At 40.6% G+C, this 27,927-nt stretch overlaps 1 protein-coding gene and 1 pseudogene across 5 annotated transcripts in view; both read right to left on the bottom strand.

The window, feature by feature from the left end:
• col12a1b (collagen, type XII, alpha 1b) overlaps window positions 1–27,927 on the bottom strand; it is a 169,276-nt gene that overhangs the window by 72,166 nt on the left and 69,183 nt on the right. For 3 of the 4 annotated variants that reach the window (XM_085134191.1, XM_085134192.1, XM_085134194.1), the window contains exons 28-39: window positions 19,164–19,296; window positions 19,030–19,050; window positions 16,590–16,729; window positions 8,638–8,767; window positions 7,794–7,933; window positions 7,364–7,493; window positions 6,419–6,558; window positions 6,186–6,315; window positions 5,962–6,101; window positions 2,384–2,513; window positions 1,319–1,458; window positions 349–478 (exon numbers count right to left, since the gene is read on the bottom strand). In XM_085134191.1, the coding sequence (XP_084990317.1) occupies window positions 349–478; window positions 1,319–1,458; window positions 2,384–2,513; window positions 5,962–6,101; window positions 6,186–6,315; window positions 6,419–6,558; window positions 7,364–7,493; window positions 7,794–7,933; window positions 8,638–8,767; window positions 16,590–16,729; window positions 19,030–19,050; window positions 19,164–19,296 (1,504 nt within the window). The remainder of the gene's footprint in view (window positions 1–348; window positions 479–1,318; window positions 1,459–2,383; window positions 2,514–5,961; window positions 6,102–6,185; window positions 6,316–6,418; window positions 6,559–7,363; window positions 7,494–7,793; window positions 7,934–8,637; window positions 8,768–16,589; window positions 16,730–19,029; window positions 19,051–19,163; window positions 19,297–27,927) is intronic. The other variant, XM_085134193.1, reaches the window with a different exon arrangement.
• Window positions 19,303–26,294, bottom strand: LOC146502133 (uncharacterized; annotated as a pseudogene). Its single transcript, XR_014869610.1, has 3 exons — window positions 26,140–26,294; window positions 25,254–25,346; window positions 19,303–24,775 (listed from the first exon to the last, which is right to left on the bottom strand). The product of XR_014869610.1 is annotated as an uncharacterized LOC146502133 (transcript).

Genomic DNA, 27,927 nt, shown 5'->3' with positions numbered 1-27,927 from the left:
ACTAAGCTGCCATTATTTTAGTGTTTCCATTTAGCCTTGGATGTTAAAGAAACTTTGTTAATCATCTGAAGTACTTTCATTATTTAGGATGATTTCAAGTAAACTGCTGGCTTTCCCACAAAAACCATCTGACAGAAATCTTCAGTTTTATATTTATGTCTCTGTTTTTCTCTCGTCACTTCATATTTTAACATTTCAGAGTTTCCAACTGTAATCAGACATCTTCATTAGGTCTTGGGTCCATGTAGATGTAGCAGCTCATTATTTTTCCTTATAAATAAAACAAAAAATTTAGTAAAATTACTTCAAACCACAAGTTTTAGCTGTAAATCAGTCAGCAGGACTCACTTGTCTTCCCATTTTCGGACATGGGCTTTCCCTCCATCTCGGGGTAGACGGGCACCAGGGTGACAGTGTACTCTGTGTTTGGATCCAGGTTCTTGAGCACCGTGCTGGTGGCGGTTCCAGGAACCGAGTCCTGAGTTGGGGGGAGGAAGAAACGACTTTGAACTGGATGAACTCCTTGATCTGGAGAACAAATGAGCGCTTTGGCAGCCGCAGACAGATTCTCAGAATGAGCAATGTCACCGTTTAATGTTTTCTTGGACGCAGCTTCACTCAGTATCAGGAACAGTTAAGACTCTGAGATAAAGATGGATTTCTGCACAGGGCTACCACTTTAAAGGCTGTCCTGGGACAGGATGGAGCTTCAGACAGAAAAAAATGAGAGCAAGTCTTCCTTTGCATGCACTCCTTCAGGTCTCTGCTGCACTTTCAAAATTCTACTTCTTCTTTGTCCATTTAATCTAATTTTGTGCCAACACGCTGAGATAATGAAATAAAAAAAATCATCTTATTTTACAACATCTTCTGACATAACCTTTGGGGTAATGAAACTAAACAAGATATCACCACAACTTCACATAAAACAGTCAAACTTTCTCCTGACTCAGTAGATCTCATTTCTCTGTCAAATGTTTTCCATTATTTGCAAGAAAACATCATTTTTTTTAAAAAGGCAACAACCTCATCTGGTGGTTTTCATCTTTTGATATCGTGATCTTACAACTTTTCCCAAGACAAGAACGCTCTGGTGTGTAACTGCCTTGGAAACGACCTCACACCGCTGACTCGACGCCACAGTAAGAGCCAAAAGGGAAAAATAATATCTGCTCACATGGCAACCTGATCTCCCCTTAAAGACGAGACTTCTAACTTTGATTCGTCAGAGGTCCAATTTTACACACACAGGAGAATTTTGCACTGGCTTTTTGCCCACAAGGATTTTTAAAGTAAGAAGAAACTTCCACATCCTTACCACATCCTGCTCTCCTCCAGCTGCTGGCACCCAGATTACGATGTACTCGCGCACATTCCCCTCCGGTGGCAGCCAGCGGACGTTCAAGGTGCTGGTGGTGGGATCGGTCACCTGCAGGTTCCTCACAAAGCCCAGTGGCTCTGAACAGAAGTACAGCCAAAACAGGAAGTCAGTCAGTGCCTGGATCTGAGTGACATATCTTTAGTGTAGTCAGAGGTTAAGTGGTTTCTGGTGATACGTTTCAAATCTTTAAATAGGGAACTTTGTGAAGCTGCAAAAACGTTTGAAAGAGAAAATCCTGCAGTATGCCCTCAGTCTGCACCTCTGACCCTCGACAACACTCGATGGAAGACTCTACAAAGTACGTTTAATGTTACGAATGATATGTCGCAAGTACTGTCCTTAAAAATGTTGCATGTGAATCACTGATCGCTATGGTAGATCTACCATCACTGTTCTAACCTGTGAAGATGGCAGACTGCCTTCAGATTTTCCCGTCAGTGACAGAAAATATTCCGTTAACGTGATGTCTAGTCTGGACTGGCTTGAAAGCCGGGATCAGCATTGGCCCGGCTCTCTGCTCTCTGAACCCATTATTTCCAGTGGTTTGTACCTTGCTTCGTCATTTTTTACTGCTTTTTTAAGCTTTCATTGCTATTCACTGTGACAAACACCCACATGGCCAATACAAACGAGGCATCCCGCCAGGTGAGGGAGGCAAAATGGAAAAAAATGGAATATTCTGTGTCTTTGAATTTACTTTGGCCAGGATGAATGCCCAACTGGAAGCAGGTCTCTATTTAACATGTTATAAGATAATACATAGCTCAGGTCGGCTATGTGTTCCTCTGAAAACGTTGTAATCTGCTAAAAATGTTTCTTATTGATGTAATGTGGCAAAGAGCAGTAAGCCAAAACTGAGCCAGTTTTCCTCCTCAGTCAACTTTCAGTTCAGTCAAACTCTGTTTAATTGTTTCTTTAAGGCTCGGGTGTTTTTTAATGACCTTCTGAGCACATTTCTAAACATACTATGGGTGTCACATGACCTCAAGCCTCGATACTCACTTGTCTTGCCAGTCTCAGACAGGCTTGGTCCATCTCCCTCGGCATAGACAGGGACCACGGTGACGGTGTAGCGGGTGTCCGGCAGCAGTTTATTCATGATGAATGTGGTGGTACTCTCAGACACGGTCTCCTACGAAAAGATGCATCAGATTTATCCTGAAACTAAATACCAGAGAGTCGATATGTTTGACCTCAACAAGGTCAAAACACAAATAAAAGTCTTCCTGAGAAAGCATCTGAGTCTCACGAAAACAGTAAATTGGCTTACCTTAATGCCTAACATGGGAATTTTTAAAAGCTGAAATATTTCTTGTGTTTTAAAAAGAAAATCCCTTTTTTGTTTTTAAAGCAGAAGAATCTTCTGAAACAACCTCTGGATCATCACAAGGCCTTTTCTACAGTGGTCCAGTTTTTATTCCGCTTTCAGGAGTGGTTTGAAAAACATCTAAACACTAGACATATTTGTACGTTCCTCAAGTTTTTTATTTATTGCATTTTCTGAAATGTTGCTTTAGTTTCCTTGTTGTTGTTTTTTTCAAGGCCACCATAGACCAGCAGAAACAAATAACACCTTTAACACCTGTTCCTCTGGTAAATATTTCTTCCCAGTATTTACAGTTTATTTGACATTTTGTGTGTGTCACGCAGTGGAAAGTTGTGTTTTTTGTTTTATCAATCTGTGTATTGGTACATGGTGTTGATTTTATTTGCATGATTTTATTGTGATATTTATATTGCATGTTTGTTTATTGATATTTATATTGCGTGGTTTTATCCTCATATTTATATTATGTGTGTTAATGTTGTTGTACCATATTCCTTTAATCCACTGTGGACTAAACAGAAAATTGTAGGCACCTGTGAGGTGGGGGCGTTCCCCAAGGTGGCCTATCAGCCACCAGATTGACCTGTTAAAGGGGATAGTGAGCGCAGAGACAAGAGGAGCGACGCATGAAAGGTGAAAGAAACGCGTGTAAGCCCACACGTGTGTTGAAGGAACTGCTGCCTGACTGTGGGGTGCCACGAGTCGTTCGGCGATCCAGTCCCAACGGCAGGAACAGCAACAGTGGGTGGCGATGGCTGCAATTCACAACAGGGCAGGGGTGCCCCTCTGCCTGCATCTGACGGTGCTATGAGGGAGGACGTGTGCAGGTGTGGGGCGAGACTGTGCGTCGACGCGCTGTCAGGAGGCAACAGGTCTGCGACAGGAGCCCCCTCCTTGTTCTTCTGGCTGGCGTGGTTTCCATCCTGGAAGAGAAATTCCTCTCCTGTTTCAGATAAGGAACATTCTCCCGCGTGTGGCTGTACTGTGGGATTATGGGACTGTGGATGGGTTATTTTAGCATATGGGAAACATTTTTTTTAGCTTTGTTTTAATAGTGTAGTTATTTCTGCCAGCAGGGTTTTTAGCGCATTGAGAACTCTTTTTATTGTATATGGGGGATTTTAACTTGTATTTGTAATTCTGGCTGAGGTTTTTTTTTTTTTGTTTTTTTTTTTTTGTTTATGGAAATAAATGGTGGGTGTTCAAAGCCAGCTTAGTTTCTGTGCCCTGAGTGCTGACCCGCTCACTCCCCTTCCTCTTGTATGTGAACGGACTTGGAGGTGAAGATCTAGGTCCACCAGTCTTAGCGGCTACATGTGCGCAGCATTTTGGTTTGTGAGACAAAACCACGCGAGCAGCAGTCAGATTCTTTTGGTCGAGCAGTTTGAAATTCCTTTGCAAAACTAACGTTGACGTGCTAATTGAGGGGTGAAGGTTGTGTAATCGACAACGATAAATGAGTCGCTTCTGAGGAGACAAACCCGAGTGGCCAAATCATCTGTCGGCTGCATTCGCAGCTGTTATTTAGTGCTGATGGCACTGCAGAAATATAAAACCCACAAACATGTCATACAACAATGCGAGCTTCACGTTGCCAGAAAGGATTTAGATGGTTCTGTGTGGCAACTGCATGATGGGATTATCCTGTCAAAAAGCATGACATCACCAAATCTCTGCTGAGAGCTTTGATCGCTTTGTCTTTTTTTAACTTCTGCTGAGCATCTTGGATTTTTTTTTTTTTTTTTTAAGTGCCGTTTTCTGGAAAATTGATCAGACTTTTTTATTACAAGCTTTAAAAGAGTTTTGCCAAACTCCCTCCAGCATTTTGTCAAGTGTAAAAACACCTCAGGGGCAGAAAAAAGGTCTGTCAGTATCGCGTGATGACAGCTTGTCAAAGAGCGATGATGCTGTCAGCAAAAGGAAAAGAAAAGAGTGAACACGCTGATTAGGACTGAGATGTTTAATAAGCTAATGTCAATCTAAAAACTGCTCATTTCAGAATCTTCACCGACTGACATTAAACCTCAGGCAAAGAGATGAAGTCCAGGAGGAAGCGCTAAAAACTGCAGTTCCTCTAACGGCCACTTGAGGCTGGTTCCAAAACCGAGTCATTTTCCCTAGAGTCTCATGTTTAAACTTCCAGCTTTACAGCGGAAATAAACATGTTTACAGCCTGCTGCAAAAATGATTATAGTCTCTGTGGATAGTCTCCCTTTTCATAAAAACTGCACAAGGGAGCTTTTTTTAAAAAATAACTTGACTATAATTTGAATACTGTTTAAGACTTAAAGTTAGAGCTGTCGCTCCTCTGACTGACAGGCCACTGAATTTTTCACACCAAAAGTTTGTTTACTCTGATACAAATCAGCTGAATAGTTTGCAAATGTGTAGCTTTTAGCCATAATTTGGTTTCTTTTCACACACTTACATCTCCAAGTGATCAAACATGTGTCACTACAAATTGCATGATTTGTAAGCGGTGGTTGATCTGGGCCAACTACTGGAGGGTTCAGAAGGTGACAGGGTCTCAGAGCAGTTGTGGTTCAAACCCTAGTGCGATTATTGTGTGCACATCTGCACAAGGGAACCACAAAACCGGTTGGTTTTGCACAAGGAGCAAAACCAACCAGAGTTTGACTCAAACAAACTTTTCACATATCTGCTAAGATCCCAGTGAGTACATTTTGTTATAAGTATGAGGGTCCATGTGACTGCTTGTTTCTTTTTGATTGTGCAGACTTGCAGTAGTTTACATTACAGTGCACGAACTATGCACATTGGATGTACAAATTTTATGACTTGCAGACCATCCGAGATGTCTGTGCTTCAGTTTTGGTGAATTAATTTAAAGTATTTCACTTGTCTGTTACTGTGGATGCAGATTAATAACAAAGCTGATGACTGTTTTTTCCTCCTGTGTATCTCCCTCTAGGATTAATAAAGTTTTTCTGATTTCTGAACTTGTCCTGCTAACGCAGCTGATCATGACTGTGATTGGCCAATTCAGTTGGGTTGTTTCCTTTCATGCATTTCTTTTCAAATCGAGTGGAAGAGACTGGATCATCTCATCTCCACCACCAAGTGTGTTTGACACAACCCCCAGAGCGATCAGGGCACACCATGTCAAAAAAAATGATAATCCACAAACAGTGAATGACATTGCGTGGCTACATCCATTTACAGCCTTCTGCAGTCTTTAGAACAAATCAGTTATCAGCATTTATCTGATAAATTCTATGAAGAGAGCACTTACTTTAATCTCCAGGCCTCCAGCCACAGGAACGTAGATGATATTATATCCCTGAACGTTACCATCAGCAGGATCCCAGGTCACAGTGAGGGTGGTGATGGTCGGGTTGGTCACACTAATGCCACGTACTCCGCTCAATGGCACTGAGGGCGCAAATGTGGTAAGCGATTAAATGACAATGAGTTTTTACATAGGGTTCATTTTAAAAATCTTCTACAGTGACCTACATGTCTTTCCATCCTCAGACTGGCGTTTGCCTTCCCTGGCAGGGTAAACGGGTAACACCGACACCGTGTATGGAGTATCGGGCATCAGGTTCCTGAGGATGATGTTTGTGGTGCTCGCAGGAACTTGTTCCTGTTTGGCAAAATTAGGAAATAAAATGCTGCTTAAATGCTTCAGGCTCATAATTGGTTGTTTCCTGGAGAAAGGAAGCGGTACAGCGTGCATGGAGCCTCACCATCTGCTCTTCCCCACCGGCTTTGGGCACATAGAAGACCTTGTAGAGACGAACAGCTCCGTCAGCAGCATCCCAGTTCACATTCAGAGAAGTCATCGTGGGGTCAGACACCCTCAGGTTCTTTACTCCTCCCAGAGGTCCTGAACAATAAGTGTTTTTAGATTTAGACCATGTGAAGAGCCTGAATTAATGATTCCAATCTGTCGTGTTTCCATCATGATTTCATTTTGTTTTTCACAATAAGAAAAGACGAGGGGAACGAGGCTATTCCTCGATCTATAAAGTGAAGGTGTTATTCATTTGTGCTGGTGGTTTTGGTGTTGTTTCTTCTTTTTTTACGATATCCTTTCTTTAATGAGCACAACTGACATCTGCTGTTTAGTGTCTCCATGTCTCAAAACAACCTCCCAGCAGACTAAGCACAGGGCAGAGAGGACACTCGTGGGTTCTCTGCAAAAACTGGTAAATCTGTTATTTCAGGTCATCTGACATTTCAGTTCTTGTTGTGTTTGTAATCATTTTCAGGGCTCAGGAAGGAATACTGTTTGAGCCACAGGGTTTCCCCTAGAAATATGACCCCATAAAAAAGATTTGGAAGCACGTGTAATCTGATTGGTCCAATTATAACTTTATGTTATGTTTGTTACATATGAATGGAGCACAGGGCTCTGCCATAAAATAAAGCACTGATAGGATATCAGCAATATAAATATCATCTGTGAGAATTATGCTGCCAAAAAACAGACAAAAACACAAATAAGATTACAGAGCCTCCCGATAAAACTGCACCCGTCCCCGAAATGGTTTGAAATTGATGTGGTGTATCGGTAAAGATGGACTCTGTGTAAAAGGGTCCTGACAGGGTCGTAAATTCTTTGTAGTTGTACGGATACCTAGAAATATCCCCAGAGGTGTTTTTGGGGGGTGCGGGGGGTTCAAACTTACTTGTCTTTCCATTTTCAGACATCCTCTTTCCATCTCCTGCAGCATAAACCGGCACCAGGGTCACAGTGTAGAGAGTGTCGGGCTGCAGTCCTCGCAGGATGGTGGTGGTTGTGCCCGCGGACACAGTTTCCTAAGTTTAGCAAGAAAATACACAAATTAGCTGCTCTGATGCAAACATATAGTCAGAAATAACATCAAGCTTAGGGTAAATCCTCCTCGCCAGCTGTGAAACACAGTAATTTATCTCTAGTTGCTGCATGTAACAGGGGGTATGAGTCAAGGTTTTTTTTTTTTTTTTTTACAATATGTATTAGATTTCTTTATAAAAGTTTAAAATAGGTGTTTAAAGGCCTAAAAGTTTCAGACATGATCAGGCAAATTGGTGAGTAATTCAAAGTCACAGCTGACAGGAAGCTGAGGATGGTCCTACCATGCTCTCATCTCCTCCAGCAGCAGGAGCATAGATGACTCTGTACTCCTTCACTCGGCCCTCGGCGGGCTCCCAGCGCACATTCAGGGTGGTCATGGTTGGGTTCAGCACCTGCAGGTTCCTGACTCCGCCCAGAGGCTCTGCAGGAACACAAACACAGGTGAAACAGGGCGAGCTTTCTCTTTTCTGTCCTCCATCTTTTCCTGGAGGATTGCGATCAAAAGCTTCAGCTAGCTCCTTTCAAAGCCAACGAGTCACTCTACGTCAAGATCGTTCTTGATCTTTGACAGCGTTTCTCTGGGAGAAAACGTTCCCCTCAAAAATGTGACTGAAAAGTTTTTCTGTGTGGGAATACAGTTTTTAGAGTTGAAACAGGGTAGTTGTTGCATTCTGCACAAAACAAGCTGCTTAAAGATGTCACTTGCAATAAATTAAATCACGCTTTTCTTAATTTTTCAGGGGATTAAAAAAAAGTGACACCTCATAATGATTTTTTGATCTTTCTATCGCAAAATATAATATGATGGTGTTTTTTAAAATGTGTTTGATTAAGATTTTCTTCTAGATATGGTTTCTTTTACTGTGGCACATGCGCTTTTGTTTAGCCAAAGGCCAGAGATAGCAGGGAAATGTACAGACTCCTCCTAAATAAGGTAAGACAGACTCATCGGCTTGACTACGTAACCCCAAAAGACAAATTCTGAGCCAAGAAAATGCTATTTTTTCTTTTTTGTTTACTAAAAAATTCTGTACAACTGAAAGCAACTTGTATTCATGCAGGAAGCAGATTTCACTATAGCAGATATTTAATGTGAAACTCTTTGTCTCTGGATGTGAGTCTTACTGGTTCTTCCTTCTTCTGAGATATCTTTGCTGATGCCGGTGGCATACACCGCTGCGACGCTGATAGAGTATGGCGTGTCAGGCTCCAGCTTCTGCAGGATGACGCTCGTCTTCTTCCCTCCAACCTGCGTCTGTTCACAGGAAACACGTTGGCAGTGAGACTCGTGTTCACATCAGAGAAACACAGTAGTTTATCGGAGCTTAGTGACAGGTGGCTGACTCATGAAGAAGAATGCCACAAATGGCAAACACAAATGAGAGAAACATTTGCTGCCAGCTGTGAAATAAAAAGTATTTTTGTTTTTGTTTTTAATGTTTGTTATATGTTTTAATGTTGTGACATTTAACGGATCTCAACTGGTCATGGCAGATGGCTTGTTCCCACTGTCACCAAGTGCTTGGCTCAAAGGGGATTGTTTGATTATCGGGATATTCGTTTTATTATTGTAGAGTCACTGCCTTAAAGTATAAGGCACTTTGAGGTGACTATCTGTTGTGATTTGGCGCTATATAAACAAAACTGAATTGAACGGAATTCAGCTTTTGTGGATTGAAATGATATTTTACTGTCATGAAATTCAAATGACTGGATAATTTGATAAGACGTTATAGGTCGATAAATGCAAACACTAGGCCATTTTAGCCCACTACTGAGTGGTTGCCAGGTAACATGATGAGCATTTAGAGGGAGCATTTGGGAAATGTTGTAGAAAACACCTGCATTGATTTTAAACAAAATGGGAGCATTTCCAGGAAGTGACAGACGTGACGGTGATGTAGCCGCTCGTTGTTTAAAGGAGTTCAACGTGTTCCTGCCTGGAAGTATAGAGCAAACACACTGAAAACTCATTTGTCCCAGCTGACTCTGATCTTTTAAATGACTCTGTATGTTTTTAATGTTGCTGGGGGGGGTTCTGGACTTTGACAGCTGTTTACTTGATGTCTGTGTGATTTCTGCTGACTACATAACAAATGAACTCTCAGAGATATAAGGAAATCCCAGTTATTTGCTCCTTAATAGTTCTGATTACTATTTTCGTGTCTCTGAGACAGAAAGACGAGTACATGCCAATGTGTGCTCCTCTATTTCTGCCCCTTAAAAGCCACAAGTTGGCTCCACACAGTTGGAGTGGATGGATTTATATGTATATTTCTTTGAGTCGTGTTGGGTTACTGCATTCGATGTTCCTCTGTAGGAACACGGATCACATGAAAATAAAAGCATTTGGGGAACAATGTGCCGTGAAAGACAATTTACTGTTTACTGTTTGCAGCTGGTCTGGATCAGATATTTGAAGAGTAATGAAAAGCTGCACACCTCCACCTCCTTATCAGCTTGTCTGTGTCCTGCCTTCGTGTGGAAAACTACCACAGCATGAATCACATCACAGCCACTTATGAAACGATGGAAAACAGACGATTATTGACTGACTTATTTATTAAATCAACATGAGTTTGTTTGCCTGCGCTGTAAACAAACACCAGCTGATCTTCTGTGGCGAATGTTTGATGTCATCTGCAGTTACCGCCACTGACCACAGGTGTCGCCACACCGGCTAAAATGTTTCAGCCTCTAAATGCGCGATCATTTATCTGGATCTCGAATCATCAGCCCTCTAAAAATTCAAGCAAAGCCCTTAAGTGTGCAGCGGCTCCCAGCGTGGCATGTTTTGGAGAGGCATCCACTGGTTATTAGGATAATGTCAGCAGAGTATTTACATCATTTAGACTTCTTTCTAGATTTGAAGTCTAGTAGACTGAGAAATCCTGAGCAAACAACTCTGCAGTCCATCACACAGTGGATGCAGCGCTGTAAACACATCCACAGAGGGCATAAACAGTTTGTGGTAGCTAAGGGATAAATTACTGGAGGTATCACATCCCATTTACATCAGTATTTTAGGTATTTGGATGTTTCATTTTATTCTGGGAAACATACAGAAGGTGAGTATCTTGTTTAGAGACAGTGGAGTGTGTTAATAAAACAATCAGTGACTCCTGTGGGTACTGTACTTGAGATATTTTTTTTAAATTTTTTAACCAGATAATTATTATATGAGGTAACTTCGCTGCTCTAACGCAGCACTCAGTAAATGAGCCAAATATTCATCTAAACTCTCAGAAATAAGATGACACAGAAATCATTTGTCTGAGCTTTTTTGTGAAATATGCCACAAAAAGTTTTTTATACGTGCTTTTTCTAGTTTAATATTGCAAAGTTTTGGCTTGTCCAACAAAGGATGACTTGCAGCTAGAAGGTTAATCCTGTGTTTTCAGTGTTATGAAGGTGGTGCCATGGCTTCAGATGTAACTTACTCCAAGCCAGGTTATGATTGAGATAAGAGATCAACGGTTATGAAATGTACCAGTGGCTGCAGTTTAAAAACTGCTTTCTGTAATAATTAATATATGTTTGAATTCTTTTTGTATTGAATTATTATTTAATTAATTACACATGTAAACACAAATTTAATGGAATAACAGCTGTAATCTGTCAAATTCTCTTTAAACTGCACAATATGAAAATTTGATCTAGTCCAACCAGCAGACCTGTCTATGCTTGTGATTGGACACATATTGTAGTGCCACCACCTTTCATGTAAACTCTGATGAATGGACTGATGAATGATGGGTTGACTTAACGAGTCAATAAGTCCCTTTGTCTGATGTTTTAGCCTGATATTAGATTAAGTGGATTAAGCCTGAGAAGGATAAGATATCCTTGATTTCTCAAGGATTCTCTGCAGATTTCTTTATTGGATTAACCTTCTAGTTCTAGTAATGTGGAGTTGTGGCTCTTGTGACATTACGGAGTTTTGAATTGATCATTTTATTTTGCTTTTGACTGGTCTAGCGTTGGCCTCTGTGTCCCATTTTATTTTGAAGGTGAGATTTCTCTGGTGTCTTGGTCTAATTTGACTTCCTGCCTTCCGTTGTGCTCGTCTGACACTCCCTGATTGATTTCACCTGCCTTTAATTGTTTCCTCAAGTGTTCTGCCCTCTATCTGCATTTTTGTCCCCGTTTTTGTATTTTGCATGTGTAAAGGGCAGTTGGATCATCCCATTGCTTATCACTGTTCAGACTTCAGTCTGCAGACCTTCAGAGTTTTCACCCCAGTATAAAGCTGACCTATTTTCTCTACTATACATATGAAAAACAGCAGCCTTAGCCCAGAACTGGACTGATGAAGAAGCCCCGTTTTTTCACCCAGTTCCCAAACTTGAGAGGAAACCCTGAGCTCATCCATAAAACAAACAAGCGTCTCATCTGGTATCACATGACTGATGCTAAGAACAACAAGGCTGCACGACACCAGATGCTCTCGGAACTCTGGCGCGCACATCTGATGCAGCGAGTGGATCGGAGCTCTGTTAGACAGATTTGCAGCGCTGACATCATGCCTCGGCCGTGACACGTTGTTTGGGGGAACACTGTCATAACATCTCAGAGACACAGCGACCCCCCTCTAGATTCTTCTCATACTGCTCGCAGCTTCTTTTCAACTCGTTTCCACTGCTAATGATTATTGAGTCAGCGTGTGGGAATGCAGTGTCGGCGGTCAAACGTGAGACTCCTCAAACTCACCGTCGTGCTGCTGGATGTTGTCACCAAATAAAAGCTAAAATGCTCTGTGAGGAAGGAGCCTGGAAACATGTCTGGCGGTGTGTCACTGACCTCCTTCAGATCATTGATGTGCATCTCAAGATGGAGGTGAAATTTAAAACCGAATCCAGCTCGTACTGTAAATCCAGCTGGTTTTGTTTTTGTTGTCAAAAGCTTTTTAAGTGAGCCAGACATCAAATTACAGATCACTCCAGTGCAGTCGGAGACCTCGAGTCTCAGACTCTACATTTTACTCCGTTTAGAAATATATTTCTCTTTGTACATCACTAAATGAGTCTACAGATTAAAGCTTTACATTAATTATACTACTCACATTCCAGTTTATTAGGTACAACAAAGTCGGGGTATTTTTTTTTTCTGGTTTCTCTCACTAGCTTGAACTACCGGAGTCACTTCACCACTCTCCGTGTGTAACAAACAAAGAGGGTTAAGTTGACGGAGAGCTAAATTAACTCGAAGAAGAAGAAGACTTGCGAGGAACAGATAATTAACTGAACTGGCACAAAATCTAAATTGAATAAAAGGGGCACTGGTCAATGCTTTTGGCAGATCTAATGTGATATATGCACATTTATATGGTGCTTGTGTTTTTGTTGGCTTTGTTGAGCAGTGAGACAGTTTTGTCAGGTGAGAAGAAGCTCCTGGGATGAGAACAAACACGTCCACATCTGAGTGCACGGTCCTCAGCCAAAAAAGGGTGGCGTGGGAACAAGTCATGGCCTCCAGGGGAGTATTTCAAGCACCTCAGTCTGGAGCAGGAGATTGAGAAGGATTGGGACCATGTTTGCAGAGATACTGACAGTGGTCTCCTGTAGTCTACACTCCCACCCGCACCTATGAACATGAGCTGTGGGTCATGGAGCTCAGAGTAGAGCTGAAAGGGTCCAGCAGAGGTGGTTCAGACATCCTGGATGCCTCCAAGTTGTTTTGAGCTTGTCTAACTGGGAGGAGACCCGTGGACAGATTCAGGACGTCCCTGAGAGATCACGTCTCTTGACTAGATCGGTGTCCTCCACATGAGTTGTAGGAGGTGGGCTGGCAGAAGGAGGCCTGCTTAGACTGCTCTAATTCCCCGCCTGATTTTTTGTGTTTTTTGTTTTTCAAATGTATTGTATTTCAAAGCTTTATTTACTTATTTAAACTAATTATTCAGATTTAGATTATAAGTGTAAAAGAGTGATCTGCTGTATTTCTATAGAGACTACCAGCCAGCATATGAAGTGATTAAATTAGCTGCAATATTCAACAACTTCAGATCCAGTAATATCATGTACATGATCCTGCACAAAGACTGCTTTTACTTTGGGGTTTTTGAGGATAGTTGGATCCTAAAAGGTCTTTCACTGCTAGCAGATCCTTTATTCTTGCTCACTGCCTCTTTTTTATGTAATACTGCCTGTGTGAGGGCACAGGATACTGCACAAGAGCCAGAAAATCATTCACAAAAATTATAGCCAATTTTCACTCATGGTAGATTTTGGTCCACCTGTGTCTTGTTTAAAAAAAATCCCTGATTCGCCCTGATTTGCAGTCATTTTCACAGAGATTAAACTAGAGATGAAGATCTCCTCTCCTGCACAGTTTACTTTACGGTTCACAATTAAACATTTATTCAAGTTGCATTACACAGGAGGGAAATCACAAAGCAGGTGCCATCAGTTTAGGCTCATTTATCAATAACAAACGAGATTCTCTGACTCAACGATGACTAAGAACGACGATTTGACTTTTATTAGAAACACATCTAAAGAACTCAGAGATTCCTTCTTGGTAACGATGTGTTTTATGTGTGAGAATGAGAAAGCCTTTGTCTCTTCAGTGCCTTTAGTTTCTCCTTCTACACTGTTTTATGTCTTTTTTGCTCAGTTTTATAGATCTTGAAGTCCCATCTCAGGAGGTAGAGGAAACTTCCCATCAAATCCAGCAGTTCATAATTGATTTGTTTCTATATGTACTTTGGGGTTCGTTTCGCTGACTTTTCTGACAGATTTAAAGCTCCACATCATCTTCAGATATTCACTGATTTGTCAGCAAGTGGCTGAAGCAAACCGGAGACCTTCCCACTGGTCAAAAAGCAGCACAGCTGGGAACCTCCGCGCCCCACAGCAGAACAAACCTTCGCTTTGTAAGAGCGCGTGGGGAAAGTACACCTGGGAAAGGAATTTAGTCGTGTTGTTCTTTCGATCCCTCGACAAACAAACATAACAGGAGTGGGTTTACAAGACAGCAGAGAGGGACCCGTTTTCTCATAAATGTCAAATTTACTAAACAATCATTGAAACTCGTCCATTTTGGGTGTAAAAACTTGAATAAACACTTTAGACATCTCTGAATTCGCCTTTTGTTCAGAGTCAGTGAAACAGCTCCAGCTATGGTCTCCTGATACAACAAAGAGCCAAGTGGTTATATCATAGAGGCCGTATTTCATGTGAATTCTGCTCCTTGGTGCACATTTCCTGCACATTAAATGATCAACTGAAGCTGCGATACCGAGGTTATATAAACTGAGTATGAACTTGTACTTTCTAAGACTCAGAGACAGAGAGAAAAAAACCCTAACCCTTTAAAATTGAGGCCTAAATATTCAGAGATAATAACCTAACAATGTCAATGTTCAATGACAGCAAGACCTGAAGGGTTATGTTTGGGGGTGGTGTTCTGTTATTGGACTTCTGTGTGAATTATGTTGTCCATAACAAACACCATGTTTGAATATCAGGGTGTACATAAGTGCATGTGGCACCAGGATACTCTAGGCTACAGGTCGATGAACAATTTTGTAATCGTATCACCGGATCTGCTGCCATATGTTCTCTGAACACTTGGATAAAGGGCCATGCTGTCAAATGATTACCACCTGCTGGTGAATTGGATCAGGTGGCGGAGCAGGATGCTGGACAAACCTGGCATACCTGAAAGTATTGTGAGGTTGGGCTGGGAATGCCTGGCAAAGGCCCCGGTCCATAAGGTCTTCAACTCCCACCTCCAGCAGAACTTTAAAAGCATCCCGAGGGAGACTGGGGAAAGTGAGTCCAAATGGACCATGTTCAGCACCTCCATTGCTGAAGCTGCTGCAAGGATCTTCAGGTGCAAGGAGGCAACACCAGTACCAGATGGTGGAAATCTGAGGTGAAGGGAGCTATCAAGCTGAAGAAGGAATCCTATCTATCAGGATTGGTTAGCCTTTGGGACTTCAGAAGAAGCTGATAGATGCCAACAGGCCAAGTAGAATGTGGTCCTCCATTTTTACTTAACCTCCTAGGACCTGGAGTCCACATATGTGGACATCACATTTTGGGTTATTTAGACCAAAGTATTCAATTTTGCTCTACAAGGGCCTGATATCCACTTACAAGGACATTATACTGCTACTGTTCTATCAAAATTATAAACGAATATCCTCATATGTGGCTCTCATTTTTCTTAAAAACAAAAATAAGATAAAAAAAAAAATCTGGTAATTCTTTGTTTTTACATTCATTGGGCCCCAATATGCCCAAATATACAAATTAAAAATGCATGCCGTGGAAGAGTTCGGGTCTTAGGAGGTTAAGAAACAATTCACCAGCCTATGTCATAGGCCCAGCCTAAATGAGGGCCTATGTCCTCATTTTATGTTTGACAAAGGTTTTAGCAGGTAAAGGTGAATGGCTTGGGCAGGAATTGAGCTGCAGTTTGGGGAGGGCCTCCAAGGGGACTGGTGGTGGCTCCCAGCCTGGCAGATCTCCATGTACTAAATAGAAGTGAAGACGTTAAATAATTGAAAACGGGAGGGAGGGTGGGGCACGTAAACGAGAACGAACAGCTTGTAGGCCTGGGGGAACCTATATAGATGAGAACCGGAAGGAGCGTGTATGGAGGCGTGGTTCCGCTCCTGAAATTCCGATACTTAATCTCCAATTAATGCAGAAGAAGAAAAAATGGCCTATGACAATGGATGGATGGCAGCACTGGGACAGGTTAAGAAACAGGTTTGGATGGACTGCTAAGTTTAACATATCTTGAAATACAGGTGTCTTCATGTACACACAAAAATATGTCAAACTCTGAAACTGATTGGAGAGGAGGCAGAGGTCCAGAAATCCCACTTCTTTCTGACCTAAACAGTTTTCATTTTCAGTTCTTCCAGTTGATCACTTCAGTCAGCGCCCTCTGGAAACATCCAATGATTTTTTTAAACAGAGATATTTTAATGTGCTCCCTTGTCATTTTCTCATCCTAACTATGATTTAATTTGTGCAAACTTCCTAAATTTATGGCATATAGACACCCTTTTCTAATGTATCTGTACACTGATGATGCCATCATATTCTCATACACAAACTTACTATGAGGGCCTCGCCTCCAGCGACTGGTCTGTAAGTGATCTTGTAATTCTGGACGGCACCGGGGGCGGGCTCCCACTTCGCCGTCAGTGTGGTGGTGGTGGCGTTTAAAACTCTCAGGTTTTTGGGCGACGCAGGAAGCACTGGAAGCACACAGGTATGTAGAGTCAGATAAACAGCACCTGTATATGTGTGCGTGAAACGATCGGTGAAAATGATTATGATGATGTTGATGAGGAGGAGGATGAAGATGGCAGTTATGATGATGTTCTCACAATCCATCGGGTCATGGAGCTGAAAGGGTTAATTTTAGGATGAGAGCAGCAGAGTGATGAGGTTTAAACCAGTTCAGAGTGGAGTTGCAGGTCAGGAACGTCTTATTAAATCACTGGTCTCATAAATATGGAGCTAAGTTATATATTTTTACAAAAGAAAAAGTCCTAATGCATAAAAAGGATTCTAAAATTGGACACAATAACACAAAAAACACAATTATTATGGAAACAACTTTTATAACTGATGATTCTAGGCAGGAACTATGATTAATTTGGCAGACACTATAGAAAATTCTGCAGTTTCTAACCAATGCTTTGGGGGAAGTAATCACACATTTTTAGATTGCAAGAAATAAAGCAATGGGTGCTTAAAAATAATTTGGGATGTTAACGATTAGCTGTTTTGCAACAACCTGTCTTTGGGGTTATGATAATGCATTTGTTGATCATAAAAAGACACCCTGAAACAAACCAGGGCCCTGAAATTTAGACATAATAATAAATATGACAAATTTGTGGATCATTCATATACGTTTTTTCTTTTTGAGTAAAGAGCATCAAAGCATTTTGAGCATTTTTGGTAATGAGAGTGGGTAAAGTTTTTATTTAAAAATCAGATTTACTTCACTGACCACCATCTCCACTACAGAACCTCTGAACAACATTAAACTGATGACGAATATGTGATGACATAATAAAATGACGTTATAATGTGAGATGAAGATGACGGCAGGAATGACAAACATGTTGGGAGGATGAAACAGGAACTAGGACACTCATTCACAGTGATGGAGGTCTGTGGAGGTTGACGTGTTACTGGTCAATTTTCACACTTCTTGCATTTGAAGCCCTGAATTTGCGTTCACACCACAATATAGTCCATGTCCGTGTTGCCCCAAACCTGGGGATTTTTTTTTTTTTTAAAAAAAAGCAAGTTTGTTTAAATCTTTTGGTCTGATATATCACTTAAATAGCTTCTAATTATCTTGAAAATTGTGTTAAAAAACTGCAGTGGTTTAAAATATTTCAAGTTATATTGTAATTTTTAAGTTTTTAAGCAGATACTGGCTGCATGATAGCTAGCAACATCAGTTAGCTAGCGATATTAGTTAGCTACCAAAATTAGTTAGTTAGCAACACTAGTTAGATGTGTTATTTATTCTATTGAAATGTATTGCTTATCATATCTTATCTTTTGTAATTATCATAACATGACATAAATAACTCTTAGATTTTGTTTTTTGCCTTGCACATATTTCTATTTTATATATGATGACATTTAATACCACAGTGCTTTAGTTACTGCTGTGTAACAGAACAATGTGTTACCTACTGCTAGAAGTTAAACCAAAAACTTGCAGAGCCTCCTCACACTGACTCTACTATGAATTAAATAAACAATAATGACAAAACAACAACAACAACAACAAACAATATAACAATAAAACAAAACAAAAAAACAAAGTGTAGACTTCAAGGATCTGTGAATGACTTCTCTGTGAGACTTTCTCTATAAAAATGTCACACTTGCAAGCATACTTTGATGATAGTATTTTTTAAAAGATTCTTTAAAAGGCCATCATATTTTTTACATTTCCATTCTTCACATCCAATACAAATTGGTCTATTACTTACTACAGCAATAGAAACACAGAGTGAAATACAAGACCACCAAAATCCATTACAGACTTTTCTTTAAAATCCTAGAACTGTGTATTTGATTAGTAAACAACAGATCTCTGCAAGTTGGCATGATTTTACCTGATATTCAAGTCTTGTGTGAGTTATTCTGCTAGGGTAAAAAGTAAAACTACACTCTAAGTGCACAAATGCAAATGTTTAGCCAACAGAAATGACTTTTTTTCTGGATGATATGGTTTTGAATCAGTCAGAGCTGAGCCTGCAGTACATTCGTGATCATTTATGTCAACCACGCAGCTGTGACGTGTCTTTTTTGCTGAACTCTTTGCTCAGGTTTGAAGTTGGAGAGTTGTGGTGTGAACGCACAGTAAAGCACTAAAATGCATAGACATGCAGTGAAGGATGACTGAAAGAAAAAAAAGAAAGTGTGTTCCCATTAACATCGTCCTGTATGACCACGTTACCATTCCACACACAAATCATGAACAATACAATGAAAAGGAAGTTGTCCTTCTCATACGACATACCGGTTGGTATTGGCTTTAACACTAGAAAGAGACGTTGAGAGGACAACAGTGTTATTTTAAAGTCATACACATCTGTGAAAGTAAAACATTGGGATGATTTGTTGGACGCTGATAAGAAGTGGGGGTTTACTTACATGTGCGTTCATTTCCCATCAGATCTTCGCTCTCTGACTCATCTGGGTAGATGGCCGTGACGGTGACAGAGTAGTCGGTGTCAGGGTCCAAATTCTCCAGAACGTGGGAGGTTTGGTCGCTATTCAGGATATCCTAGTAACGGGTAAAAACAGCACATACATATGTATCTGTGTGTGTTTATTGCTAACCAGAAGATGTTCTTGGCGCTATGATGTTAGCCTTTCAAAGCAAAAACCTACAAGACTGAGCGCACAGTGAAAACGACAGCTCTTTAGGTCAAAGGTTAAATCTGTCACATGGAGAAAAAGTCTGCCTTTGTCTGCCACAGCTTTCTGTTTTATGTTGCCATTTTACAAAGTTTCATAATTCATAGCTTAAAGTTGGAACTTTAAGGCACTGACTTCATCTCATTCACAGATTTTTGTGCTGATGTGCATGTTGGGCCCAAAAACAACTTTGGAGGGCCGAAGCTTAAGCAGTGGAAAACAAAGGGAGCATTATTATTGCTGTAGTCGAACTGGATGTTTTCACTTAATCTTGGCAGTTTTGAGGAGTCTGTGAAACCATAATGGATTGTTCATGAGATTTTTTCCCTTCGGAATGACAGGGTAATTTTGGATTCAAACAATGACATCTTCAGTTTCATGATTGTAACGTAACCAACGCTCGCTGGGCAGAGATCCACACGTTGGTGGTTTTATTCTAGTTGAGAAAATCAGAGCAGCGAACTCAGCAACTGCAGGTGTGCTCGAATGCTGCTTCAAGCTCACGCTTCGGTTTTAATCAGAGAAAGAAAACTCTGCTAAGCTACTATTCAATTCAATTCAATTTTATTTATATAGCGCCAAATCACAACAAATGTCGCCTCAAGGCGCTTCATAGATACAGAGAAAAGCCCAACAATCATATGACCCCCTATGAGCAAGCACTTTGGCGACAGTGGGAAGGAAAAACTCCCTTTTAACAGGAAGAAACCTCCGGCAGAACCAGGCTCAGGGAGGGGCGGCCATCTGCTGCGACCGGTTGGGGTGAGAGAAGGAAGACAGGATAAAAGACATGCTGTGGAAGAGAGACAGAGATTAATAACAGATACGATTCAATACAGAGAGGTCTGTTAACACATAGTGAGTGAGAAAGGTGACTGGAAAGGAAAAACTCAATGCATCATGGGAATCCCCCGGCAGCCTACATCTATTGCAGCATAACTAAGGGAGGATTCAGGGTCACCTGGTCCAGCCCTAACTATATGCTTTAGCAAAAAGGAAAGTTTTAAGCCTAATCTTAAAAGTAGAGATAGTGTCTGTCTCCCGAATCCAAACTGGAAGCTGGTTCCACAGAAGAGGGGCCTGAAAACTGAAGGCTCTCCCTCCCATTCTACTTTTAAATACTCTAGGAACAACAAGTAGGCCTGCAGAGCGGGAGCGAAGTGCTCTAATAGGGTGATATGGTACTACAAGGTCATTAAGATAAGATGGGGCCTGATTATTTAAGACCTTGTATGTGAGGAGCAGGATTTTGAATTCAATTCTGGATTTAACAGGAAGCCAATGAAGGGAAGCCAAAACAGGAGAAATATGCTCTCTCTTTCTAGTCCCTGTCAGTACTCTTGCTGCAGCATTTTGGATTAACTGAAGGCTTTTCAGTGAGTTTTTTGGACATCCTGATAATAATGAATTGCAGTAGTCCAGCCTGGAAGTAATAAATGCATGAACTAGTTTTTCAGCGTCACTCTGAGACAGGATATTTCTAATTTTAGAGATGTTGCGCAAATGGAAGAACGCAGTCTTACATATTTGTTTAATATGTGCGTTGAAGGACATATCCTGGTCAAAAATGACTCCAAGGTTCCTCACAGTGTTACTGGAGGCCAAGGTAATGCCATCCAGAGTAAGAATCTGCTTAGATACCATATTTCTAAGCTTTTCAGCGCCAAGTACAATGACCTCAGTTTTATCTGAGTTAAGAAGCAGAAAGTTAGTGGCCATCCAAGTCTTTATGTCTTTAAGACATTCCTGCAGTTTAACTAATTGGTGTGTGTTATCTGGCTTCATGGACAGATAGAGCTGGGTGTCATCTGCATAGCAGTGAAAATGTATGCTATGTCTTCTAATGATGCTGCCTAGGGGAAGCATGTATAATGTAAACAGAATTGGTCCTAGCACTGAACCCTGTGGAACTCCATAATTAACCTCAGTGTGTGAAGAGGACTCTCCATTTACATGTACAAATTGGAGTCTATTAGATAGATATGATACAAACCACTGCAGTGCAATACCTGTAATACCTACAGCATGTTCTAATCGCTCTAATAGGATATTATGGTCAACAGTATCGAATGCTGCACTAAGGTCAAGAAGGACAAGCACAGAGATGAGTCCACTGTCAGAGGCCATAAGAAGATCATTTGTAACCTTCACTAAAGCTGTTTCTGTGCTGTGATGAACTCTGAAACCAGACTGAAACTCTTCAAATAAACCATTCCTCTGCAGATGATCTGTTAGCTGTTTGACAACTACTCTTTCAAGGATTTTTGATATGAAAGGAAGGTTGGAGATTGGCCTATAATTAGCTAAGACTGCTGGGTCTAGAGATGGCTTTTTGAGTAAAGGTTTAACTGCAGCCACCTTGAAGGCCTGTGGTACATAGCCGATTATTAGAGATAGGTTGATCATATATAAGATCGAAGAATTAATCAATGGCAGGACTTCTTTGAGCAGTTTTGTAGGAATGGGGTCTAAAAGACACGTTGATGGTTTGGAGGAAGTAATTATTGAAGTTAACTCAGAAAGATCGATTGGAAAAAAAAGAGTCTAACTTAACATCAATGGAACTAAGAGTAGCTGTAGATAATATTACATCTGTGGGATGTCAAAGGAGCTTGCAAAGAAAAGCGTCTGGACTTCTTTAAGTTACTTGAAGACGTTTCACCTCTCATCCGAGAGGCTTCTTCAGTTCTAAGGTCAAATGGTGGAGAGTCCCAGATATAAACCTGGTGGGAGTGTCCCCCCACAGAGGGACAAAAGGACCCCCTGATGATCCTCTAATCGCCTGAGCCAAGGTGTGGAACTGGGTGTGGGTCCCAATCAGCCAGAGTTTCGGGTAAGTTCATTGTGAAACCCGGCCCCACCTTATCATGCGAATTCCTGAGGTCAGATGGCCCAGGGTGAGAGTGGGCCTTAAGGCGTCTGGGAAGGGATCTCAAAACTGGATTATAGATGGCAGAGAGTTGGTGTCGTAAACCACCGCCTCTGTTCAAAGATGGTCGCTCACAGTGGACATAGATGGCTTCTTTCACTCCTCTTTCAAACCATCTGTCCTCTCTGTCCAAAATGTGAACATTGGCATCCTCGAAAGAGTGTCCTTTATCCTTAAGATGCAGATGGACAGCTGAGTCTTGTCCTGTGGAGGTGGCTCTTCTGTGTTGTGCCATGCGCTTGTGAAGTGGCTGTTTGGTCTCTCCAATGTAGAGGTCTGGGCATTCCTCGCTGCACTGTACAGCATACACCACATTGTTAAGTCTGTGTTTTGGTGTTTTGTCTTTCGGGTGAACCAGTTTTTGTCTGAGTGTGTTGCTGGGTCTGAAGTACACCGGGATGTCATGCTTGGAGAAAACCCTCCTGAGTTTTTCTGATACACCGGCTACATAGGGGATGACAATGTTGTTGCGTCTGTCCTTCTTATCCTCCCTCGCTGGTGTCTGATCTTCTTTTCTGTGCCTCTTTGCTGACTTTAAGAATGCCCATTTAGGTTTATATCTGGGACTCTCCACCATTTGACCTTAGAACTGAAGAAGCCTCTCGGATGAGAGGTGAAACGTCTTCAAGTAACTTAAAGAAGTCCAGACGCTTTTCTTTGCAAGCTCCTTTGACTATGATGACCTGGATGACTGAGAACCTTCACAGACATATCTGTGGGATGATTATTGGTAATTTTTTCTCTAATGATAAAAATTTTATTTGTGAAGAAGTTCATGAAGTCATCACTAGTTAACGTTAAAGGGATGGTTGGCTCAAAAGAGCTCTGACTTTTTGTCAGCCTGGCTACAGTGCTGAAGAGAAACCTGGGGTTGTTCTTATTTTCTTCAATCAGTGATGAGTAGTAAGCTGTTCTGGCTTTGTGGAGGGCTTTCTTATAAAGCAACAAACTATTTCTCCAGGCTAAATGATGATCCTCTAAATTTGTGACATGCCATTTCCTCTCCAGATTACGAGTCATCTGCTTTAGGGTACGTGTTTGAGAATTATACCACGGGGTCAGGTACTTCTGATTAGAGACCTTAGTTTTCACTGGAGCTACAGTATCCAGAGTTGTACACTCTAAGAAATAAAACGTTGGATTTAATTGACAAAGTTAAGGCAATCTTTTCCACAAAACCTGGTCAATTAAACATAAATCAATATGGTTGTTATCTGCAATTTCAATGGTGATGTATATCAGAAGTGAAATTGTTCATTAAAAGCAACAGCTTTCCTTTCATTGTTACTATAACACCATTAATTAGAATTTAAACACTTTGTTCATTTTATTAACTGTATTGCTTTAGGTTCAATTGACAATATTAATTTGAATTTAATGGCACCATTTAGATTGTGTTTTGGACCTAATTAATTTGATTAATTATGATTTAATGAATAGTTTCATCTATATGCTAAATGTTTAGGTACCAACAAAACAAGTCTAGAAAGGTTCCTGAGTTGTCATCTATACATTGTAATTAGGCGTTTGGACCTTTCAGAGGTCTTCAGCAAAGGTCTAACACTTAACTACACAGTACAGGTGACAACTCAAGAACCTTTTTACACTTGCTCACACGTTACCATTTATAACATTCAAGATCCTTGCACTTCAATAGAAAACTCTTACACCAAAGCTTACATAAAGTGTAAATGCAAAAAAAAGGGTGCTGCATCAACAACTTTATTTACGGTAAGCCTTAACAAGGCAAAGCTTCTACAGGGAACAACACCGCATAAGGCAATATTAAATGCTTAAAGTGCATGACCAAAATTTAAACATTGGAAACAACTTTCGAGTTCCAACAAAGTGACATTGTAGTGTGCCGTAAGATGTCAAATCCATCTGGGTAATTTTGTCCCCAGTTCAAAAAACTCTGAATTATGTTTTCTTTTCAACAATCAAAAGAAAAATGGCATTCAGTAAATCTCTTAAATATTAAAAGCTATGACAAAATATTTACAAAGAAGGATCAACATATATATATTTATAAACTTTTAAACAGTAAAACAGAGCACTTATTTTGGGGGACATTTCGATCTAGAAGAGTCATTGCGTCTCCTTTTGGCAGAGTTTGTTCTTCAGCACTTGTATTTTGTTAGACAGTTTTTTGTCTTCCAGTCCCATGAGCAGCTTCTGGAAGAACTCAAATGTGTAGCGAAGTGGCTTTGGGTAACTCAGATTGAGGCAGTAAATTAGCCCAAACAAAAGTGCACACCCGCTCGCCACATCGAGAAGATCCGGCAAGACGGTGCATCTCTCGATAATGATGCCAACATCTTCAACGGAGTCATCAGGCTGTGCTCCTTCATGGATTATTTTATAAACACCCAAATCCGTTCCTCTCGAGCTCTTCAGCTTCCATCACGTTGAAATCCTGAAAAGGACAGAAATATTTTAAATCCCTTGTATTTTGGTCATCGCATCATCTGTCTATTCACTCCATTTTAGTTAAAATGGTCCACACTACCCTAATTACACATATCCCTGAATGAGACTGAGGAGAACAGACCAAAGAAAAATGTGGATTTAAGACTATCACCAAATAAAGACCAAGAAGAAGATACATGAAACATGGACAGAGGGCAGGAGTATGCATTAATAATATTATCAATATTCTGCTGACCAGGGTTATTTTCTTTCGCATAAAACAATGTAAGTGAATGGAAACTAAATCCTAGTATTTCCCATGCACTTTATTGTTGTAAGCTAATTTAAAGAAAACTGACTGCTGCCAGAACAGGAGAATGCCTGGGCTTGTTTAGAAAATACATTTTTCAACATACAAAACTCTGGGAATTATGACAGTCAAAATTTTACTGAGGGGTGGAATATTCCTTTAAAAATAAACTTACCATGTACTCTTTGATGAGATTTTCAGGGTTCTCATTCAGGTATATAATCACAGCTTTAAGGATGCATTCACGCTTCACTTCGATTCGGGAACTCTAAACAAAACAACACATGCAGCGCAATTACTTTTTTGAAGTTTTTAGAAACCCCCACAGAACTTAAGTCAATTTTTATTGTTGTTTAACCAATTCATAATTGTTTCTAAGTAATTTTAAACATGCTTTTTGCAAGCAAGTAGTATTTTGTGTTAGAAAATGAGAAGCTTACCAATTCATTCCCATAAAGATTATAAGTCATGAGTCCAATTACACTGATTGCGATACATTGGGTCGCGGAAAATGCAGCTTTAGCGTGGTGTACCACCCGAAAGAAGGAAGAAAAGTGTTGTTGCATAGGAGTGTTGTTCAAAGGAATCAAAAACATTTTGATAGATATTTCCAAAAATTAATGACAAAAACTACACACTGTCACGTTAATATGAGGTATGCGGGCTACCACCACATTTGCAGTATTTATACCAAGTTTGAGTGAAAAAAAATCTATTGTGTCACTGAGTTGTGGCGAAATGTGAAATGTCCTCTGCCTTTGTCTTTTCTCAGTGTAGCTAATTATTCCTTTGGACAATTAATGAGTAACAAAAAAAAGAAAAGAAAAAAGCTACAATGCCAGCAGCGGCACTTATGGCCTCTAGGGGCATGAGTTACTTAGTTCTGCTTTGTGTCAGGACCAAATCCAGAATATAAGCCAAAAGTGAGATGAGAAGTATAACGCAGGAGAGAACAAGCATAAAATGACCCAAGAAAGTTAAAAATACAGGTTAATAACCAGACCTGAGATCAACCTGCAACTAATCTATTAGTTACAGAACATTTTAACAAGACAGAATACCTGTGAAATTGCAGACAACGCTGCTGTGATCCGCCGCGCTGTTTCCCCTCCTTTTTTTCGTAGAATCTTCATCAACTGGTCAGAGTACTGGTCAAGACTGCTCATGAATGTGGACAGCAGTGGAACTGTGGTGATTTGGGTGAACTCCGCATTGATCTACAAAGTTCAAAAATAAAATTTTTAAATAGTTCAGCTCAAAACAGGACTAAATCCAGACCAAACCTGATCTAATCCCAGACAAAAAGTTCTGGTGCTGTCCAGGTTTGATTTAAAGAAAAGAAAAGAAAAAAAAAAAAAAGGGGGGGGGATCGATTAATCAGATGGGAATGTGCAAAATCAATTACGATTACAAAAAAAAAAAGAAAAAAAAAGAAAAAGATTTTTAAATTGACAGAAAAGTTATTCCAACATGCCACCCATAACCCATGCAGTACAAAAATCACAAAATGCACAAATTTTGAACTTTAGTTGTAAAAGGAAACTCTGACATGTATCATGCTAGCAACGTCCTGTTTTCCCAAAATCGTGTACAGTGACACACATGCAAAGGGGTAGCACAGAGATGGTCTAAACTTAAGAACAATCCTGTTTCTTTTAAAATGTATTAATAATACAAGTTAAATTTCAAATGCTGGCCCAGTCTGTGAACGTGACCCACTTGCCCTCAAAAATAAAATTAAGTATACTGGGTGGTTAGTGCTCCGTTTGTGCTGGTAAAATCATCGTTTGTATCGCTAGGTGTCAAAGATATTACACTTTTATTTAATAGGTCATTAAGAGTTCACCCCCCCGCCCCCCCCCCCCCCCCCAGCAACACGAAAATGGCCCAAAATAGGTCAAAACATGCCACAAAATGCTCGGGTGCGAGCGAGCGTTTCCTACGACGTCTACATCACCCGGACGCTCACTCGCGCCCGTAAGCACGGGGAGCGTGCTTGACGCCCGTGACGTCATGGCGAAAAAGTAAAACTTAATAATTGGAAAACCGTAGCAGCACAAATGTTAATTTTAACGGCACAAACAAGCACTAACTAAGCAGAGCATTTTGTGGCATGTTTTGGCCTATTTTGGGCCGTTTTCGTTTTGCTTCGGGGGGGCTCTTCAACTCTCAATGACCTATTAAATAAAAGTGCAATATCTTTGACACCGTAGCAAACAAACAGAGCACTAACCACCCAGTATACTTGATTTTATTTTGGGGGGCAAGTGGGGGTCACCTTCAGAGGTCTCTTTGAGACTCGATGCACGAAGATATGCAAACTACGCAGTTCGCGGTTCTCTTCAGTGAAACTGACGAGTATGGACTCGTCAACAATCACTGCACATGTATCCCAATTCTTGTTCGGGCTAACGTTCTCCTAACTTGATAGTGCAATAAAACAAATAAAATAAGTGTGCTATTCGGAGTTCGAATGAAATTTTAAACGCAGATGGGGCAATATTCAGATGTGCAGTAACGTCGAATATGCAAATGAATGTTTCCAATGCTAGCAAAATGCTACAACCTACAGAACACATATGGCCCACATATTTACCTGAAAAATATACGCCATATATTATCACAAAGTACTAGTTAAATTATATTCTATTAAAAATAGGAAGAAATTACCTTAACTCCAACGGATGAATCGTGATTAATCCCTCTTTCCAGACACGTGGCCAAAGCACACTGTGGCGTAGATGAAGAAGGTCAACGCGTATGCGCGAAGATTTTTTTTTCATTCTCTGCGCATGCTCAGAAAGGATGTGGAAAGGGCTCTTTGGATTTAATTAAATGTGTTCAATAAA

This window comes from Neolamprologus multifasciatus, chromosome 15 (genome assembly GCF_963576455.1).
Source record: "Neolamprologus multifasciatus chromosome 15, fNeoMul1.2, whole genome shotgun sequence".
Taxonomy (NCBI): domain Eukaryota; kingdom Metazoa; phylum Chordata; class Actinopteri; order Cichliformes; family Cichlidae; genus Neolamprologus; species Neolamprologus multifasciatus.
The sequence above is the reverse complement of the archived record's forward strand: the minus strand, read 5'-3'. Positions and strand labels throughout refer to the sequence as shown.